The sequence below is a fragment of the Delphinapterus leucas genome, chromosome 17 (assembly GCF_059928025.1).
Source record: "Delphinapterus leucas isolate spDelLeu-1000000601 "Yukka" chromosome 17, BTC_Dleu_Yukka2, whole genome shotgun sequence".
In the NCBI taxonomy this organism is placed as follows: Eukaryota; Metazoa; Chordata; class Mammalia; order Artiodactyla; family Monodontidae; genus Delphinapterus; species Delphinapterus leucas.
In genome coordinates, this window is record NC_143145.1 from 83876024 (window position 1) to 83898300 (window position 22277).

Here is a 22277-nt window from a genome sequence, read left to right on the forward strand (position 1 = left end):
TAAGTATTTGCTTTGATGTTGAAACTTAACATACACATAAGACCTTTTGAATACAGGTAAACTTGGAAAATATGAAAGTAATATTACTAAAAGCAAATGTTTAAGGTCTTATCTTAAGAACTACTATATATTAGATAATATATTTCAGGTGTTAACACATAAAGGCACAGATAATTCACTTTTGGGTCATGAATCAGGCAGAACAAACTCAAGGAAGAACTTTGAATCATTGAAGTACCTCTTTACAATATCTGTGGAGTCAAGTTTCTTGCTGACAAGTGGGCATGGTCCTGGCAAACAGTAAAATATGTCATTCTTTATTTCTGTGTTGATGTAATTTAAATATTAAGTAATCTATAACACAGATAATTTTGAAGGTTTTATATATTTAAGTGTCTCAATTAAAATTTTTTTTTCTAAAATTGTTTTCATGTAATCGTAAGATGATCAAATGTCCTTGGCTTGTATTTCTTGAGTGTTGTTGTTACCGTGTTATACAGGTTTGTTATTCATAAAATGGTGAATCATCAAATATGGTGATATGACTGATCTGAATGTTTCTTTATAATTTTTAATGGTCTTGTTACTTTAGTTAATCAGACTTTATGATATGGTTGTTTCTGAAGTGTTACAACTTACTTTTAAAACAGATTCTTATATTAATAAACTATTCTGAAAAAAAAAAGACAGTTCTGGAAATGTTATCTATTCTGGTTTTCAAGTCGCTCCTGAAATAGTGGTTACGTACTTCAGATTATAAAGGTATCTTGCACATACAAGGGGTAGTAGGTACTGGGAAATGTTTCGTTTTGCACAAAGTCGTGAGTTGGGTGGAAGTTAAGTAATCAAAGTTGAGTCATTTAATGGGCTCCTTTAACATCATTTGGTTTTGGTGATAGAAATGATGAAGATGTAGTAGTTTTCTTCCTATCTTACTTGTGTTTTGATGATTTCTTTGATTTTTCTTGGCGTTTGTTGATAATATTCCTAGTTATTTTCAATTTTTAAATTTGAAAACCTTGCTTTGGAAAGTGATGTTTAAAATTCCGTTCCTAAGCAATTTTATTATATTTAATTGTGTACGGGTCATCAAAATACGTTTTAATTAATAAAATATAAAGTAACTCAGGAAAACAAATTGCTATTTATGTATTCCTTAGTACTGTTCCTTAGTACCAGGCTATCCTTGATTGTGTGTAACACGAAGACAGTAGAAAGCTAAAACCTAATACTTTTCCAGTCTTATTTATCCTGTTGGTTTGGATCTTTTTTATCAGTTCCTTTTTTGAAAGTATTGTCATGTCACTTATGATTTAAGTTGTATCTTTAAAGTTTTCTTATGTATATCTATTGGAGATCATAGTGAACTCTCAAACATAGTAGGCGGGAAAAGATTCAGTAAACTACTCAACATTAGAATATGTAATGTAAGATACATATTTAAAAAACAATATACAGGTGTATGTTTCTGTGTGTGCTTTATGAAGCAGGCTTGGTTCCTGAGTCTTGAAAGTACTATTTCTTCTTTCAGAAAAAAGATCCTTAGTATAATGTGTATACTTTTAAACTTTCTTTCTATGTCTTGGTTCTGTATCAGCAAATGAAATAATTTGGAGAGGCTACCCTGAATTTACTGTACTTGGAGACAGGAGGGAAGGGGGAGTTCTCTTGTGTGGTTTATTCCTTTGCTCTGCCTGTGGTATACCCACATGCACCGAAATTCCCTAATGAACTGACATTTGATTTCAAAGGTTCTCAACAACACTGGCAAGCTTTTTCAGATGAAGGACCAGATAGTGGATGTATCTGGCCTCCTGGGCCAGGCGGGCTCTGTTGTAGCTGCTCAGCTGTGCCACTGTAGTGCAGAGGCCTCCTGGGACACCCTGTGGAGGGGTGGGCGAGGAGTTCTGGTACCACTTCATTGACAGAAACAAGTGCGGGCTGCATTTGGCCTCTTCTCCGTGGTCTGCCGACTCCTGTTCTGCCCTTCACACACACGCTCCGCGACGTTTTTATCTTAGCCCAGTGGCTTTCACGAGCGAAGGAGAAGTTTGGGGAAGGTCAGGTTATCTGAATCAGTGTTTGTGCACGTAGAGTAAGCAAAATAATCTCTCCAGCTGTGTTTACTTGGAAGAGTAAGTCAGTTAAAGGAGCGTGAATTATAAACCTTTACCCTGTAAGTGCTTTGCAAGTAAGTGGTAATTGGTGTAGCATTTATTTACGGCTTCATTTATGTGTTTGTATAGAGCCGACTTGGCTCCCTAGAGGGCATGCTTCGGGGTGTGCCGTTCCCTGTGAGACAATAGGTCCTGTCTCCTCTCCCCTCCAAGGAAGCTGTACCTGATTTTGGAAATACTCTACTGTCATTAGCCACAGGAGTGCAGCGTAGCCTGACTAATTGAAGGTTTTCATTCTCTTTGAATGGAGGACTGTTGTCTCTACATAGTTTGTTGTAGAAATGAGTCATGAAGACAGTAATGAGATGATAAAATAACAGCAGGTAATGTGTATTATCTGTTCCTTAAGTACCAAGTACCATTCTAAGTGCTGTACCCACAGTCCTAGAGGCAATATTGATGTCCACATTTCCCAGATGGATAAACAGGGCTAGACAGTCCATAACTTCAGCTAGGCCAGTCTTTGTTTAGTTCTGATTTAGCTATGATGATGTAAAAACTGATTTATCTTAGTGTTTCTTCTCAGGGGTAAGCTGTGCCAATGAATTACAGCCTAGCGACTTGGCCCCAGATACAAAAGTTGAAGCAGCACTTTTATTTCCATCATTTATTTATTTTTTCCAGATTAGAATTTAGGGACTGCTGTTAGCATGGTTATGTGCACTATAGCATTTTTATCAGAAAGCACACCTACCTGTTCATTAATGAGACTTACTTGTGGTATGGGTGATGGAGATGGGCAGGAGAGGAAGCGTGTCCCTCAGGGTCAGTCAAGGTACACACTTTAAATTACCTTCAGAGCTAGTGTAGTTGTCTGCATTTTAGAAGATTTGATTGATTTGTGGCAATGTCTAGTGTCCTAATTTTATTTTTAATTATAGGCTCCTTTTCCACATTATATAGTTTGCATTGGAAAAAATTAAATGATACTGTATTCTATGAGTTTATCACTAGAGCAGTCCTGCTTCATCTTTAAGAGAATTATGGCATACTTGAAGTAGTTTCGCTATCTTAGATATATAGTCAATATTATTTCAAACTAGTTCTCGGATACTTGAACACTTTGGTATATTAATAATGTTCAGATGGTAGTTGTATGAGAGATATTATAGGTTGTAAACACAGTTTTTAATCATGACAAACATTGAAATGGTGGGACAGAAAAATGCTTAAAAATAGTCATCAGGGCTACCAGTTATGTATTTTAACATTGGTTAGAAATGGCATGGGTGAAAGTTTGATGGCTTCTAACACATTTTAGGAGAAGAAATTATTCCGGGAATAACATACTGTTTGACAGAAATAAAATAGTTTTTATCCCAAGTTACTTTATAAGAAATTATTGTTGAAATATATGAAGACTCACTTTTATACGACATACCTGTCACATTCCCTATAAAATGTTTAGAGATTGTTTTTGGTCCTGTGGAGTCTCCTAAAGCTCTATTCAATGAGAAATCTGTGTATTTACTCTTAACACTGTGGTTTAAATAATGCTTGAATTATTCTGAAATGAGTTTGATACAGTTGGAAGGGAAACCACTTAAAAAGGTAAAGTCTTTGATTTTTAAAATTTTTTGAAATTCAGTAGCTTAATCCTTGGTTGTACGAGTTTTTGAATGGTATAACTGTACTTGGAGATCAAGAGATTAATGTTTCCTTGGGTTTTTTCCCAATGGAAGGTTGTGAAGTTTTTTTTTTTTTTTTTGCGGTACGCGGGCCTCTCACTGTTGTGGCCTCTCCCTTTGTGGAGCACAGGCTCAGCGGCCACGGCTCACGGGCCCAGCCGCTCCGTGGCATGTGGGATCCTCCCGGACCGGGGCACGAACCTGTGTCCCCTGCATCGGCAGGTGGACTCTCAACCACTGTGCCACGAGGGAAGCCCTGAAGTTTTGTTTTAATGAAGTAGTCCTAGCTGTTAGAGTTCAAAATGTATATTATGACAAAGTGTTTTAAGAAAAAGAAGTGTCTGTGATTCATTTGGCAGGTTGTTTTGGACGAAGTATGAGAACAAGATAGGATTCTTTCCTTTGTCCTTGAAGTCCTTTATTCCACGGGAATAATAGTCTGAAATTTCAATGATAGTATCCTATGGCACATGATAAACTAGGTGTGCAAACTGTCAGCTTCCACTCCAACGGTGCATTGAAGGGGAATGTTGTTTTTTCTACCCTCAGTCAGCTCCTAGACCTAGACTATCCATCTAAGAGGGAAGCTGCAGGGCAAGGCTAGGGCACCCTGGTCTCCTAGCAGCTTATCAAGAGAATTATATGGGCAAGTTGGCAAGGTCCCTGCTGTAAGTGGAATCGTCTGTCCATCTGGAGATGAAGGTAATCCAGCATGCACCTGTAAAGAAGAGCACCGCTGAGGTAAGTGATTGGACTTCGGGTGCTAGTTTGGCCAAGCGCTCATGTCGTAAACCAAGCTATCTGTGCTCTCTCTTTTCCCACAAATGATTTTCCGTGCACATTTTATTTTAGTAAGGGCATGTCAAATAATTTTCCCTCTCGACATAAGAGTCTAAAAAGCCATTAGATTTTCAGGTTTAAATCAATAAATAATTATAAGTCTAAAGTGGATGAATTTGTAGTTATTACATTTTAGAACTGTTTAACTTTTTTTTTTTGTATACAGGTAACTAAGTTACCTAACTTGTTAGGAAGTATAATTTGGTGTAATATAGGAGTATAAGGTATCTGTATCTGGGAAATTTTGTTTTGGAAATTTTCTTCAAAGGATAAAAATGATTGCTACTTTTCACATTACTAACAGACATAAAATTTTAATGAGCTCCCCTAAATCAAGTATGAAAACTGGAAGAGAACACAAGAACCATACTTTTAGGATTAAAATGATAACCACGTAGGAAGTCTCCTTTTGGTAGGTCTCTTATCTTTCTTTTTTTTGTTTATTTTTGTTTTGCTGTTTTTTTTTTTCCCCTTCTCAGGTTCCATTTGTGTGTGGTTGATGTGGAAAGGTGGAATTTGGATTTTTTCTTTCACTATTTTTAAACCTAGATTTTATGTATAAATCTATAAATAATGTAGCACTATTTTATAATAAAGTGAAAACTTCTGGTTAGTTTATTACTACAGTCTTCCAGATTATACAGAATGGTATTTTTGTTATATGTCCTTTGCCTATAGAGGTTTGTGGAAACTTGGGGAAGATGCAGCTTTCAGAATCTAGTTAAAGCTGAAGGAGGAAACTGTTCTCCTTATTTTCTTCTTTACACTGGAAGAATTAGTAGCAGTTGTAATTGACTCTAGCCACACGGTAGCTGTCATCCATGCCTCAAATCAGTCATTTGTTCTTCATACGTATACGAGCACATCCGTAAACATTTGCCTGAAAAAGTTTAATCATACTTTTGAAAAAATATTATTAGTAGGATTTATATGAATTTATTTACATGAAATGCTATTTTAAAAATGAGCCATAATTTCAGTATCAGAATACAGAATGTCTAAGTCAGATCCTCACCTCTGCCTCGTCAGAAATACTAAAGCTCATCTCTAAATCCTTTATTAGGAAAGATAATCTATAACCCATTTGTGTATTTAAAAAAATAATGTTATAAGTACAGGCAGTTTGAGAGTTGTTTTGTTTTCTTTGGTAACGTGAAGGATTCGTGAATTATTGGTGAAGGTGAAGCCATAGCTCTAAGTGTAATAAACAGTACCCGGACGGAACACTGTCTCTGCTAGACATGTTTCTTATAACTAGTAAATTACTATGTGCTAGGTGTTTTTGTGCCTATATTTAAAAACATTCACCTTTCTACCTGATATGTCCTTGAAGCTTTACTATTTTGTGTCTAGAAATAGTCCAATCCTTCTACTCTTTTTGGAATGTTGTCTCAGGTTCAGTTAAACTTTAAAATTTGAGTATGCTGGTAAAGGAAATTAATTTGTATGTTAAATGAAAGTGTAAAGACCCATATGCATTTGTTAGAGGTATGTGGTCCATTTGCATTTGTAGAAGTTATTTATAAATTTAGAGGTCTAATTTTTCTCTATAATGATTCTTTGTAGTATTCCCTAAGTGGAAGCAGTTATACTTGTTCAGATCTGCATTACAAGGGAAAAGACTTTCTTTCCTAGAATAAGGTGGCTTATTTAAGATCTTCAGAAGGGCCCCTAAAAAGTACCTTTCAGGGGCTTCCCTGGTGGCGCAGTGGTTGGGAGTCCGCCTGCTGATGCGGGGGACGCGGGTTCGTGCCCTGGTCCGGGAGGATCCCACATGCCGCAGAGCAGCTAGGCCCGTGAGCCATGGCCGCTGGGCCTGCGCGTCTGGAGCCTGTGCTCTGCAACGGGAGAGGCCACAACAGTGAGAGGCCTGCGTACCTCAAAAAAAACCAAAAAAAAAGTACCTTTCAGTTAGAGGACAGTTGGTTTGGTTTATTCATTAAAGGCAAAAGTGTTTGTTTGTTTTTTTTTTTACTGTTTGAGTTTTGCTTTTTTTTTTGGCACTTGGGGAAAAGAATCATGTATTTTGTAACATGAAGCTACAGTTACTTTTGGTTATCCAATTTAGTAAAACAAGAACCATCATATTGATATAGAAGGTGCCATGGGCACATATTTTTCCTGTAACTGTTTCTGTGCAGGTTTCTCTTCTAGTCCTGGGGTTCTTGTGATTAACATATTTAGTTTGTCAAGTTTGGGTTCATATTCAAAGTTGGTAGGTGGAACAGCTGACAAAACAATTGTTTCTTATGTTTCTCACCTACTTAGTAAGTGTTTTTTGAGGCCCGTAATAGGTGATGGAGATACAATTAAAATTCAGAGGAAGTGTTCAAAGAGATACCAGGAAAACCAGGAGAATATTCCAAAGGGAAGTTTGTGTTAAGAGAAATATTTGAAGCTCCTGTTTACAGGTGATAGAGTTAGAAGGGTAGTAGTTCAGTGTTTTCAGTTTATGTGGCTGTTGAAGTATATACACACACATACACATATACACACACATACACACACATATATACATACACATATACACACGCATATAAAGGAAATACTGAGATATTTTACATTTTCATACTAAATATTTGAGATCTTGTGTGATTTTTATCCTTTCAGCACATCTCAGTGTGGACGAGCCACATTTTAGGGGCTCGTATCCACATGTGGCTAGTGGCTACCATCTTGGATAGTGTGGTTTGATTGTCCTGTCTTACCTTTCAGATCATGGCTTAATCATTTCTCAGGGAGCCTTTCTCTCACTCCCCAGCGCTGTCCGTTTCCTTGCATCCTCAGTCTTATTTATGGAGTCATATACCTTTAGAGCATTTATCACACTTGTAAATTAATCTTTAATTACTGAGATTGTTGTCTATTCCACTAGATGCAGGCCTGAGTGTTTCCTGTTGTATTTCCAGCCGACACACAACTGGTGCTCCAGAAGCAGTATTTGGAATGAATTGTCCTAATCGCTAGTGTCAGGCCACTTGGCTAGAGTCACACATTTGATTTTAGAATCAGACACTAAACTCCTTCTAATTCATTTTGCTGGGATGAGAGTATATAAAAATATCACGAATATGAGAAGTGGTTTTAATTGTAAGTTGTTTACTTGTAATGATGTTTTGCTAGATAATAGTTCTGTGAGCTATCATGTATTTTTAACTAGTAGGAAACTTTTAAACTATAAGCATATTTTTAAGTTGATTTAACAGACTTAATGGTAAAAGAGGTTTAATAATTCAGATTTTTAAATTTAAATTCCCTGCTCACGTTCATCCTGAAAATTTTAAGACTGGCTTAAATTATTATAAAATTAAGTTATTTAAAATGAAATTTTATAAGCATGAGGGTTTTTAGATTGAAAATACTGGTCTTGTTTCTTTTTAAAGGACGCTTATCTTGAGTTTGATGAGATAATTAAACCACGTGATCCGTATTATTTAGTTATTTGAAAGCCAGATTTTGGACAAGCCTAGGTTGTGTTGAGTGTAAGAGAGGAATTAAACATTGTCCGTTACATAGGTAAGTTCACACTTTTGTGTGTATTATGCAAGTAGAAAGAATGAGACACGATTAAGGAGTTGGGTAAGATTTCATTGTGTATCTCATATCTGAGCTGTGTCTCCAAGTGATGCTAGGCGTTTATCAAGAAGAGAGGGAAGGGCCTTTCAGTCAAAGGAACAGCACAGACACATACAGGAGACTTTGTAATATTTCCTCTAAGTGATGAGAAGCCAACAATTCAACCTGTGGCTGCAGTGCAGTGTGTGGGGGGTAGGGGGCAGAGCCAGGGAGTGAGTCTGGAAGTGGGGACATCCAGGTAGAACCGTAAGGAGCCCCACATGGCCCTCTAAGGGGCGTGGACCTGTGCTGAGCAGCCCTGCGGGAAGCGGTGGAGGGAGGGGAGAGCCAGAAGGCGTGAGCGCCGGCGCGCAGTGCCGCAGAAGGAGCGGTGGCGCGGGGCCGGCCCTGTGTGGAGCCCCGTGTGGAGAGGAGGGTGCAGGCTCTACACTGACCCCCATGCCCCCAGCCCCTCCACCAAGGGGACAGGAAGTTGAGGACGGCATCATGCTGCGAAACTCTTCTTTAAATATCGATGACCGTAGTGTGTCTGTACTTTAGTGAATTTTAATGGGAACTTACTGCGTAATAAGTCTGTTAATTACCAAAGGACAGGATACGTTTTACAAAATAAAAGTGATTATGATTCAGAGTCATTTTTCACCGCATGCCAAAACTTTTAATGTAAATTATTTCATCCTCAAATGATAGCCTGATTTTGCTGTGTGGTCAGATTAACATCAATCAACTTAAAAGTGAAAGGATGTTTCATGAATTAATTTAAAAATATTACCGTACGTGTTTTATTAGTGAATTAGGCTTTTAATTATGTATTTTAGAGACCGTTTTCAGATTTGCCAGAACTTAAGGAATAAAGTAGAAGTCTAAATAGGATAGTTTGTAAAAGCATAACTCGATATACAACGAACCAACACTGTAACCAGGAACAGGCGGCCTGGATAAGATGCCTTTGCTTTGAAACCATCCATCTCTCTTCTTTTGTTGTGTAGGGAGATCACGGGGGCCAAAAAACACTTCATTCTGCTCTCTTTTCCAACCCTGTAACATAGTTCTGCCAAAATGTATTAGGAAAATCTCCCTACTCTTTAGTGGTTGCAAGAGCATAGGGTAAGGGCACCGGTGTCTTTTCCTGACAGGCTTTGCCACTGTTAACTGCAGCAAGATGCCCGCAGTGGAGACTGCACAAGCCCTTCCATGTCCACTGGCCCCTGGCTTCTTTTGGAAAGAGCGGGGGGAGTGAAGCCTTTTCTCTCGTTTGACCCTTGGGATTCTCATCCTTATTGTATGTCCTTTGTGGGCATCGCAAGGTTGCTGTTGTGGGCATCGCAAGGTTGCTGTTGTGGTGGCTTTTTCACTATATTCACCTTTTAAGCCTTAAGTAAGGTTTCAGTGTGGCAAAAAAAAGGTTAATGTTTTGAAAAAATGTACACTGCATCACTGATAATAAAACAATATATTTGATCAGTGTTAAACTTCATAAATCTGATATTTCAGTCAAACTTTATAATATTTTATCCTTATAATTAATTTGGTAACTTCACTATTTCAAGAAGCTAGACTCTGTTAATTTGTTTAGATCTGATCTTTTGCTTAATGAGGTAAAATGCCGTCTGTTTTCCGTATAGATTCGAGTTCTGTGAGCCTGCATTTGTGGTTGGTAATTGTCTGCAGATAGCGTCAGACAGCCACCAGTATGACCGGGTCTACTGCGGGGCTGGAGTCCAGAAGGACCACGAACACTACATGAAGATACTGCTGAAAGTCGGGGGCATCCTGGTCATGCCTGTAGAAGACCAGGTAGCTTCCACTGTCCTTTCACTTGACGTAGGAGACGCACTTAGCGTAAGACGGGAAGCGTTACCTCAGTGAAAGGTACACTGTAAGTGTTAAGGAAGAAATAAACACTCTTCACAGATCTGTCTATAGAGGAGAACATTGAAACGGGCTCTTGACTATTAACCAAGGCAGGTGCGGAAAAGACCCGTTAACTAGGGTTAGGAGAGCCGCGCTGAGCTGCTCCCTGGTCCGGGTGAGGGGCGCGAGTGCCACTGAATGTGGTAACTGCTTCCAGCTGAACATATGAAAAGGAAATCCTGTTTGCGGTTTGGTTTGAACTGCTTAACTCCATTCCAGAAACGAGTAAATTTTTGGATCTTCTCTTAGTATATGTAGGCGCATTTGAAAGTATTTTTCACCTATTGTCTGCCTTTGGTTTGGAATTATTAGGTATAATAAGTGTATGAAATACTAATTTATTCAGAAACTGGGCGGCTCTTTTACTTTGAAATTTTATAAATATACATGGCAAAAAATATCTCTTACATTCATATTAACCTACATCTGAGATGTTTAAAGCACCTTGTGGTTTGTAAGTAGAAGATCGATTGTCCAAGATGACTGGGACATAGTGTGGTCGTTTTGGAGTTTGTGTATCTGAGGGTCCCCTAAGTTCACACATGTGATTTGCAGGTCAGAGGATTTCACCATCACCACGTACTGTGTGTGTCAGTTATTAGAAAGAATATAAAGCATTCATTAAAACACATTCTTGGAAAAATGTTACTTGAATGCTTCTGGAGTGTTGAGACTCCCAGATTAATCGTCTTTTTCTGTTTTCCTTTAAAGAGACGTTTTTAAACATTTAAAATATGGTTTCCCATTGGTATTTTATTGAATATTTATTATATACTATTGTACTAATGTAAAATATAATAGGCTGATTGCTATAATATAAATTGAAGATACTAATTCATCTTCCTTCAGTCATGTACTGAGCTAATATTTTTTCTCTAGAACTGATGGTGGGTATTTGCTGAGTGGGTAAAACTTCTCATCCCCTTGTGACTAATTACATATATCTATGAAATGTCAAGTTGGGATTAGAATTAGAATCTGTATTTTATAACCACCATGGAAGATCATGAAGTTGATTCGTTGGTACAGTAATGAAAACGTCTTTTTACTAATACAACACTTTAACCAAACAACTGAACCTGTGTGAGACGTGTGTTTTGGGGGCCAGTGGCAGGTGTGGGTTGGAAGAGTACCCCTAGAAGCCCTCAGACCCCAGATACAACCTGCAAAGTCATGCCTTTTGAGCTCAGGTGTCTGTCTTGAACAGCAAGTATTTGTAATTCCTCCTGTATCATTTTATGGTAAATATTTAAACGAAAGTAATTTGCTTGCATTCAGATACAAGTGATTATATAGCAATCACTGCTGTTATTCTGTTAAAACAAAATTGTGACTCTAAGGTGATCACACTTCCAAGATTAAGCCATTCTATTTCTTTTCTCCCTCTAAATAGTTAACACAAATTATGCGAACTGGACAAAACACTTGGGAAAGTAAAAACATCCTTGCTGTGTCATTTGCCCCACTTGTGCAGCCGAGCAAGAATGACAGTGGCAAACCGGACTCTGTGGGCCTCCGTAAGTAACCGCTGGGCCTTTCTGACTGGACTGTGGCTTATGTTGTTCAGCAGCTGTGCTTGGGATTAATGGACTGTGTTAATTATGAAGAGTTAAGTAAATAATGCAGTAATATATTCCATGGATTTATTTATTTATTTTTTTGGTAAAGCTCCTACCTTGCACCAGACCCTGTTAGCTGCCTTCATGGAGGCATGAAAAGAAGGGGCAGGTCAAATGAAAAGATGACTTTATTACTTACAGTTGTGAAATTATTAATTGTGGTAAATTTGTTGGCATCATTTTCCATACAGAGGGACAGCAGACACAAAAGCCTTTCTTTAGGCTGAAAAGAGCTTGCTCGTTCCAAGACCAGCAATAACTTTCAGGGTCGCTGAAGCTCCTCGGCTGGACTGCAGAGGACAGCTGATGGAGACTTTCCTTGTCCTCAAGGAGAGAGTCAGTGTTGATGGGGGTGGAGTTGTTTGAAGGTAGGAAAATGGTGGAGGAAAAAGAGGGCTCTAAAGTTTTACCCTGAGCCCCTCACTGAGTGATGGTACCATTTATTGCTGTTGAGGACTGAGGGTGAATAGCTTGGAAATCGGTGTAGGAAGATCAGAGACTTTTATTTTGGCTGGGCTTGAGTTTCCCATTAGGTAGGCATGTGGGTGTCACCCCGCTGCACGAGCTAGGAGGATAGGTGAGGAGTCGCTGGGACTGGGCCTGTGATCCACCAGGTCAGAGCTGGACCACGAGCAGAGGCAGGGCCGAGAAGTGGGGGGGACAGCAGTGTGCGGTGTGCGAGACCGGACTTTGGAGAAGGCGGGAGCGCTGAGCTCCCTGAGGGCTGCTGAGACCCTGAGGAAGAGCGGTGAGCGCGGCCGTGGTTGGCCCAGCGTGTATCATGGCTTTGGAGACCAGTAAGTAAAGTTCTTTGCCAATAATGAACTTTAGAACTTTACCATAGTAGACTTCTTGGTTTAATTTGCTTTCTAAATGAATTTATTTCATAGGAACCTGGGAGAGATTTCATTTTATTTTCAGGGTTATTTTACCCTCTTGCAACCCATGTGGTTTTGTGGTCTTTTGGGGTGTTTTATTTTATTTTATTTATTTACTTTTGGCTGCATTGGGTCTTTGTTGCTGCGTGCGGGCTTTCTCGAGTTGTGTTGAGCGGGGGCTACTCTTCTGTGCGGTGCGCGGGCTTCTCATCGTGGTGGCTTCTCTTTGTTGCAGAGCACGGGCTCTAGGTGCGTGGGCGTTAGTAGTTGTAGCATGTGGTGGCACGCAGGCTCTAGAGCGCAGGCTCAGTAGTTGCAGGCACGGGCTTAGTTGTTCCGCGGCATGTGGGATCTTCCCGGACCAGGGCTTGAACCCATGACCCCTGCATTGGCAGGAGGATTCTTAACCACCGTGCCACCAGGGAAGCCCTGGGGTGGTTTTGAGAATTAAATGAAGTAGTGTTTATAAAGTGCTTAGCGGGTAATAATGGCTTAGTAAAGAATAGTGTTGGGATTTTGGGAAGGTCAGTAAATTACACCCGTTTCCCCTGCTCAAGTTCTTACCAGTGGAGAGGTGGACTTGGGGACTAGGTAGCTAGGAATTGAAATGGAATAGGATGTGTGGAGAATAAGAACACGTTTGCTTTTCTGTTAAAATAAGTTAAAATAGGTTTCTGTGTAGAGAACATTATTTCATTAATTATAGGGAATAAAAATGTGAAAGAATGTTAGCACAGAAAACCCCTAAAAAATACATGTGCAAATCCTTTGCCAAATGTATTTTGTAGCTATGAAATTGCTCATATAAGCAGTTACTAAAATGTATTTATAACTTTTCCTCAGGTTCATCACAAATTTTTATTCAACTTAAAGTCATATTTCTTTCTTTGGTATAAGACATTATAAAAGTAAATTTCACAGCAGGCCCTTTAGAAGGGGTGAAGGAAAAACCCTACACCAACTAAAGGAAAGCTCTGTTTCCTTTATACACCACCTGCCGAATCCTCCTGTCATCCAGACCTGTGGGTTCTCCTCCCTGAGCAGTCCTGCAGTCTGCGGACCCCAGCGAGCTGGACTGGGGTCTGGTGCAGTTGCGGCGCTCGCCGGTGCTAGCACAGACCCCGCAGGCTGCAGGCTCTGTCCTCCTCCAGCTTCTCACAGGCTGCTTGTGAATCAGGTCCCCATGACCCCTCCTAGAGTTTGATAATTTGCTGGAGCGGCTCCCAGAATGCAGGAGCACAGATTAATCATTAGGTTGACTGGGGAAACAGCCAGATGGGAGTGATGCCCGGGGCGGGGGGTGTGGGCGGATGCGGACCTCCACGCCGTCCCTGCAAGCACCACCCTCCCAGCGCCTCCAGTTGTTCACCAGCCCAGAAGCTCTCCGAGCCCTTTCCATTAGGGGCTTATATGGAGGTTCGATTGATTAAATCATCGACTCTCGGTGACTAACTCAACCTCTAGCCCCTTTCCCGTCTCTGGAGGGGTAGCCTGAAAGTTCCATTTCTCTAATCCCATGGTTGGTGTGCCCGACAGCCAGCCTAGCACCTTGAAGGGCTTAGTGAAAGTCACCCCGTAACATCAAGTCACGTGTGGTTGAAGGGAGCCTCTCATGAACACTAAAAGGCACTGCTTTTCACTTTGATGCTCTCATCGCTTAGGAAATTCCACGTGTTTTAGGAGCTCTGTGTCAGGAAGGGGAAGCCAAATGTACATTTCTTCTTATAAATCTCAGTATCACAGAGGTCAGGAGATTTCATGAACTGTTGAACTGCACCACACTGAGCCATACGAAGTTGCGGTTTTGTAGGTTAAAAATGGGGTTTGACCTAAATCCAGTGCCCTTTTCAGTCTTACTTAACAAATAAAAATGAAAGTGCTGACTGCTAGGTTCCTATAAAATCTACATAGAGACCACCTTTTGGGAAACAAATAGAGCTGACGTGTGTGTTAGAGATAACCTTCATTGTAGTTTTGGCCTGAAAGCTTCAATTCACAGTAAAATTTTATAGCAGTCAGGACTAGTGTTGTCTGTCCGGTCCATTGAATCCTTCTCGTGACTAGAAGCATTAGGAACAAGGAGGGTTGCAGTGCAGAAAATACTGGGATTTTTGAATAAGTAGGGCTGAGAATTGTCTAAAAGTGTTCGTATTATCAGAAAAACGTTTAAATGAGGCTCTTGTGGGTGCTACTTTAGGACCTGTGAGTGTTAGAAGCGACTGAATGGAGCCAGGTCTGAATCCTTTCCCAGTCCGGGTCCGGTCGGTGCTTCTGAAGTCGGGCTGCCCCGGCAGTCGTCGTGGTGACCGTGTCCCTGGAGGAGCAGGCAGTGCTGGCGGAGGAGGAGGACAGTGGACGTGTTGGGAGAGCGCCCGGGGTGTGGGCGGGTCACACCCACAGGGACGGCCGAGAAGTCTAAGTACTCCTTCTCTTCTTCGTAGCTTCTGAAGCTCTATCCCCGCTTGTTCTCTACCCCGCTTCCTGCAGTGGTCCCTTGACCTCTGGCCTCCCTCCCGCCGGCGCCCCCCGCGGGGGCCGTCCTGGCCTTTGGGGCTGATGACCCCATGACTCCCGTCTGCAGCCGGGCCTTGCCCCGAGCCCGGCGCTGGAGGAACTGCCGCGGCTGGAAAGGGCCGGCACGTCGCGTGGCCTCTGGGCCCCGAGCACCTTGCCGGCCCCTCCCCGCTTCCCTCGCCCGGCACTGACGGGCTGCCCCGTGTGAAAGGCCCACGGGGTGGTGGCAGCGCCCAGACCTCCATTTAGGACACACAGCGCGAGCAAAGCAAATCTTTATCTTCTCCTCCCCGAACTGTGCTTTCTCTTTGTCATGTGGGTAATCAGCATTACATCTGCCTCGCCGCTCGGGCCAAGACTCCGCGTCCAGTCCGCGTCCAGTCCCCGTCCGTCCTGTCTTCACAGCAGAACTCAGGCTTATCCCCTCTCTCCGCCCCAGCGTGGTCCTGTCTCATGCCGGCCCTTGGCACGCCCGCTCCTTCCCTTGCCAGCTGCCACCCCACAGAGGGGCCGGGCCGTGCTCTTCCATTTTGGGTTTCAGTAGAAGAGTCTGAAGAAGAGGTTTTGTAGCAGGCCAGGAAGTATGTGCTAAGGGATCTTGGAATTGGTCTAAAATGCCTCCTGCCTGGAGTTTTATGAAAGACCACATCTCCCGCTGCAGGATGTGCCCAGCTTGTGACTGGGCAGAGCCCCGGGCACTAGGGCAGGAGGGAAGCACCCAGGACAGGATGTGTACCCTCAGGCCCTTTGTGGGGGGGTGAGGAAGGGCCCCAGGCCTCTTTCCTACCCCCCGCCCCCAAGGGCTCACAGCTGAGGGCAAAGAGCGGCCACATACACATTCGGATAAGTGACATGATCACAGGAAGGTTGGGAAGGAGGTAGCTAAGAACAAGTACCAAAAGTAAGGGGAGAAGTGATGAAGGCTTTCTTGTGCTGTTGAACTGAGGAGGGCTGTGTTTTGTTTTGTTAGGTATTTGAGAAGAATCCTTGATAAGGGTTTTATTCCCACAGGGGTGGAAACTAGGAAAAACGGATTTCTGGTGGGGACCTGAGAATTTTCTTTGTCTGGGTGCAATGCACTGGAGGAGGCCACCAAGAGGGGCGTGTGGCGCTAGGCCTTAACACCTGCGCGCCGGTGGGAGGCAGGAGTGAAGCAGACAGGGCCTGTTCCGACTCTCCCCGTGTGCTAGATAGAAGCGAGCGTCAGCAGCTTAGGTCTGTGGTGTTTCGGGGCTGCTAAAGTGTGCGCCATGATTTCTGGGGGCCCTTTACCTGTGAACCAGTTCTGCCTGTTGATTTACAGAAAGATGGAAACTGCGTGTGCATGCGTGTAATAGTTTAGAGCTCAGACTGAGGCAGCTGTTCAAACAGTGCCTTCATTTGAGGTTTTTAAACAGGTCCTTTACATGCTTTTCAACATCAGAAAGTACAGAAAATGTGTAGGGTAAAAGCTCTTCTATTCTTGTCCCCTAACTGCTTAATTCACATGCGCTCCAGCTGTTGTAAGTTATTTATCCTCCCCGAGAGGGTTTATGCTCATACCTGGGGATGCGCACACGTCCGTACACACAGACCCCGGTGCCGTCCGCTGTCCTCAGTACTGCAGTGGTCTGGCACATAGTAGGCGCGCTTCCTAAAATCTGTGTTAGATGAACGTCAGTTTTTTATGTCCTGTCTCCTAATATTCACTAAGAAGTGAACAGTATATAACGTTGTACTTTTTATGTTTTTCGTGTGTTTTTAGCCCCCTGTGCTGTCAGGAATCTGCAGGACTTGGCTCGTATTTACATTCGACGCACACTTAGAAGTTTCATACACGATGAGATGCAGGCCAAGGGCGTTCCTCAGAGGGCTCCGCCCAGAAGGAAAAGGAAGAGGGCCAAGCAGAGGATTAACACTTACGTCTTTGTGGGGAATCAGCTCATCCCTCAGCCTCTGGACAGCGAGGAGGAGGAGAAGATGGAAGAGGATAACGCGGGGGAGGAGACGGGCCGCGGTGCCGCCCGCGAGCAGGAGACGCCGCCCCAGAACTTGCTGAGGGAGAAGATCATGAGGCTCCCCCTGCCCGAGGCTCTAAAAGCCTACTTGACGTACTTTAGGGAGAAGTAACTTAGAGCAAGAAGAAAGAATGCCTACTGATAATTCCTTTAGTCTTGAAAATGTAGCATTTGTTAGAAGTTAAAAGAGAATTCTTTCTTTCATCAGAGTGAATTTTTAGTGGAAAAAGTATAACTTGTTTCTGTCTTGGTAATAAAAATGATGTATTCTGTGATTAAAAAGAATCCCTTTTATAAAATATATTTTTCTTTAAATCTTGTTAAAATTGCTGTTTTAACTTGGAGCGACTTCAAGAGTGGAATGTAACAGTAGTCAAGACTGGGTCCTTCAGACCCTCATCTGGTTCCTTACAGACTAGTAGTGGTGAGGGTTGGATTTAATCTTCCATAAGGTGAAATAATCAGGAAGCATATGTAGTCTGATTCCAATTGCAGCCATTTGCATTTCCTCCATGAAACCTTTATCTAACAAGGAAATCAGAAGCTTTGTGTGTTGCAGTCACTATTGCTGAGTTGCTGTAGGTCTGTTCCGGGCAATGTATGAGTGCAATAACAATGCAGATACGGAGTAACGTAGCTTTAAAAAGCCTCCTTTCAGGGAGTTCAACAGCACTGCTACTCTTGCTCTTGAATCTGTTGCCAAAAGACATGGGGAAAACATCTGCTTCTCTCATAGAGATTTTAGGAGCGCGTCAGGTGAATATTAAAATAAAACGTATGTACTTAATACAACTCTTAGTTTGGGTGGACCCTTTACATTTCCAGTATTTAAAAATGATGAGGTTATCTTACTCTGAAGATTTAGAAGATAGTATATTTAGGACGGTTTTCCCTGTAGTCCACTGTATAAAGTATTTGCTTTAAGAGAGTCCGTTGTTCTACGCGACTGTTGATGGCTCATCGGTGAATCGGCCTGAGCGGGCTGGTCACAGGTGCACTTTAGCAAAGGAAACTCCTGGTTCATTGGCAGGTTCATCCTTGACAAGCAGGGCTGCGCCAGCCTGCATTTGCTTTGAAATTCATCCTTGTAGCATAGGAAGTATTCACAGAAATTATATGTAGATGACCTTTTCTTTGAAAATTCGGAATCATAGTGTAATCTTTGGGACCTACACTGGGCTCATTTAATTTCTTCCCATGTTTTTATTTTGTTCTTGTTTCTTGTGGTAAAGTAACAGTGATTTTCATTTTTTTGATTAATACCCCATACTACTGTGTTCATTATTTGAATGTCAGTAGTGAAACAGGTGGTAAATGCCATTATTAGTGTGTTTCTTTTCTTCCTACTAGGGCCTGAAGAGTCATGCCTTGTTTAAGAAAGTATACAGTGTAGCATATTTACTATTTAGTGTTCCGTGGATTATATATTTTTTAGAAGGAAAAATTTGAGAGTATCACTTATCACCACCAGCATCACTGTTACAACTGTTGAACAAGTATGCTTGAGGAAACGCAATCGATGTGTAGTGGAAGGATTATTATGTCTCTGCAAAGATTCAACCGTTAGATGAATGGTTTAAAAAAATCTCAGCTCTGGTAATTCCGCACATCTAAAAACAACTGTTTGAAATAGTCTAAGCATGAATCACCCCAGGTAAATCAGGATATTTTAGTAATGTGAAAGATAATTTCGTGGAAGCTGTTCGTTTTTTACCATTGACTGGGCTTGGGCGTTGGGGGTATCTCCACAATTTTTCTTAGGCGATTACTAAGCTGTTATTGTTAAGAAATGCCCCATTCATTTCTATCAAGGAAAAAAAAATAGTTTCATACTATTGTCACGTTAGAAATGTTCCTTTTATTTTGAAATCAGTGTCCATTTTAGAAGTTTAATTTTGGGTTCCTGGTGCCCACATATTTTTTATCTAGCCGCCCCCCCACCAGCTTTGTTGTTTTCGGGGCAAGTGTTCAGATAACGTCAACACGACGTTTTCTTAAATCGTGGTGTTAACTATTCATGAGGGACGTTTTTGTTAAGGATATATTTGAAGATGGAGCTTTTCATATCAGCTTTTATTCTGTTGGCTTTGGCAAAATGTACAGTAGGTTTTCATAATCATCGCCTATTTTTTGTCATTGAAATGTATCTTTTGTGTTTTTAAATGCATTTATTTCACAGTTGTGACTTTACTATTGACTTTAAATAAAGAAGTAGAAATAAAGAATGAAATTTTAAGCGAAAGCCCTTTTATCTATTAATGGGAATATATTAGAATGATTAAGAATATTTTGGGTGTTTATTTTTTAATGAATCATGTTATATTTGAGTGTGGATAATTATGCTTTATAGGTGGAGAGGTAGCAAATAAAGATGAAGTAATTGAAAATGATGAGCAGTGTATTCATGGGATTTTACAGTGGGGTAATTATTTGTTTTGCGGAGAGAAAGTAGGCCTAGGGAGGGAGCACGACGACTTCCCCCCTCAGTCAGATTGCTGCTTGGAGATGGCTTGAAATAGCACCCAGGATCTGATAGAGCCCGAGAAACTGCCGGCAACACCATTAACTACCAGGAACATCGTTTAAATCTGTACTGCTTATTGGTCCATATATCTGGTTCTAGTACTAATGAAGAAAAATGTCATTAAGATAGCACACATAGTAGTTAAAATACAAAATGTGGAAGTGTTGGTTTCCAGCTGTTTGAGAGGACAAAAGTGAAGCAAAACCTGTTAATTCATGGGAAAACTTGGAAAATTATTTTAAATAAACAGTTGCATATAATTAAGCATCGTTCTCCAGTGGCCTGCCTTTTTTCTCTTAGAAAATGTCAGTACACCTATGGATATATGCTGAATTACGGTATAGAATTGTCTGTATTTGGACATCTCATTTCCTTTTGACTGTTGCCACCTCTGAAGGGTGTAGGGTTTTAAAAAATTTATTTTTATGGGGCTTCCCTGGTGGCGCAGTGGTTGAGAGTCCGCCTGCCGATGCAGGGGACACGGGTTCGTGCCCCGGTCCGGGAAGATCCCACATGCCGCGGAGCGGCTGGCCCCGTGAGCCGTGGCCGCTGAGCCTGCGCGTCCGGAGCCTGTGCTCCGCAACGGGAGAGAGGCCACAACAGTGAGAGACCCGCGTACCGCAAAAAAACAAAACAACAACAACAAAAAATTTATTTTTATGAACTATTCAAGTAGATACGAAGGATATTTATAAGATGCTTGGAAAGTCCAAGGAATGAGTGTTCATGTACGTACATGTGAGTACGAACCATGAGGCTTGACTGACAGCACTACCGTTACCTGTGTGTGCCCCTCTTCCCCGCTCATCTTAGCCCCCCTCTCAGGGTGCCCGTTTGTGACGGTCACACCTGGCTTTTTGCCGCGGTTTTACACATACGCTCGTATCTCCAAGCGGTATGAGTGGAATCACCCCTGTTCATTCCTGTGCACCTACTTTTCACTGCACGTTGTCTTTCTGAGGCTGGTCCCTGTTGTCTGTAGTGATGCTAGATTCCCACATTCCCACTTTTTTGTTCATTATTTCTTCTTGACTCTTAGATCATCTCAATTTTCTTTTGCCTAAAGTACATCTTTTAAAATTTCTTTTGGTGAAAGACCCTGGGTAGCTAGCTCTTAGTTTTGTCTGTCTGAAAAAAATTTATCTTTGTTCTTGAAAAATATGACTAATTTTAGGATGACAGTATTTTTCTCTAAAACAATGGAGTTACTTCTCTACATTCTGGCTTTCATTGTAGCTGTTGAGAAGTTCACTGATAGCCATTTCTTTGAAGGTTATCTTTTATCTCTGTTTTTACAGTTTTGTCCTGACATTGTTAATACTCTTGCCTTGGCATTGTTGATTTTCTGTAGTTTCATATAATGTGCTAGGTGTTAATTTTTATCTTTAATCCTACCTGGTATTTGTTTTATAGGTGTGTGGATTGGCCTCTTTGATCAGCTCTGGAAATTCTTGGCCATTTTCTTTTCTTACAGACATTGCCTCAACTTTTTGCCTCTCAGCATTGGATTCTAAATAATTTATTCAAATATATCTTCCAACCACTAATTCTGTCTTCACTTGCTTTAAGTCTGCTGTTAAACCCTTACACTGAGTTTTAATGTCTGTTAAATTTTCTAGTTCTGCTTTAAAAAAATTTTTAAAAAATAATTTCCTGCTCTTTATTAATACGTTCAATTCGGTAAGCACACTGAACCTGTTTTCTATTCCATATCTGATTCCAGTATCTGAACTCTGTGGTGGGCTTCTGCTTAGGATGTCTCTGAGGGCTAGCTGTGACGACCCCGTTTCTCTTGTGCTTTGTGGGCTTTGACTGAGCGTGTGGAACTCTATCTGTGAGAGTTTATTAGAGGCTTTGCCAGAAGCACTGCTGGCTCACGGCCTCTTTAAACTAAGTCCTGGGTTTAAGGGTTTCACACCACTCAGGGAGAGGGGCCTGGACATCCACGGGAAAGCTAAGCTGGGGACGTTACATCTTCGGGGAGGTTTTACTCCCTCCTCATAGCAAGTTTTGAAATAGGCAGTTTTCTCTGCGTTCTCTGGGGGAAGGAGGGGATAAGGTGGATTATTTCTAGTTCTCCTTAATGAACTTTATGGGGACGTGGAGATTCCAGTGAAGCCCTCCCCATTTAGGAAGGGGCTTTTCCCCTTCTTCCTGTAAGCTTGCTGCCCCAAATCTGAAGTTAATGTCGCAAAGTTAAGCAAATACTCCAGCTGAATGAGACTCCAGTGTTCACGTACCTTGCTGGCTTCCCTTTTCACTTTGTTTTTGGACCCTTGTATATGTCTTACTAACTTGCTCACTCAGCACACTGATGCCTTTTTAAAAAAAAAATGTTTCTAATGCTTTATCTAGCACACACAGTTTTCTGCTGGAGAGTTTCCTAAGGCCTGCAAGGAAAGGTCCCACAGCCACGATGAGGCTGGTATTCATGTGCTCCTCTGGGCCTTGCAGTTCTTAGCCTTATACTCATGGAAGGTAACAGTAGGGTGTTCTTTTTCATTGACTGTCAAGATTTTAAAAGTAGAAGGTTTTTAGTCTTTCCTTCCAGAAAAATGCCCTACGAATATAATGTAATATTTATTATATTGAATATTTTGAACTGAAAAC

General features: G+C 41.4%; 1 protein-coding gene across 12 annotated transcripts in view; it reads left to right on the forward strand.

The window, feature by feature from the left end:
• PCMTD1 (protein-L-isoaspartate (D-aspartate) O-methyltransferase domain containing 1) overlaps window positions 1-19931 on the forward strand; it is a 61209-nt gene extending 41278 nt beyond the window's left edge. For 9 of the 12 annotated variants that reach the window (XM_089899176.1, XM_022556867.3, XM_022556884.3 and 6 more), the window contains 3 exons: window positions 9847-10018; window positions 11529-11652; window positions 16891-19931. In XM_089899176.1, the coding sequence (XP_089755302.1) occupies window positions 9847-10018; window positions 11529-11652; window positions 16891-17255 (661 nt within the window). In that variant the 3' untranslated portion in view covers window positions 17256-19931. Of the gene's footprint in view, window positions 1-9846; window positions 10101-11528; window positions 11653-16890 lie in introns of those variants that run through there. The other 3 variants (XM_022556881.3, XM_030763541.2, XM_089899179.1) reach the window with 3 other exon arrangements.
• Window positions 19932-22277: the final 2346 nt, after the last annotated feature.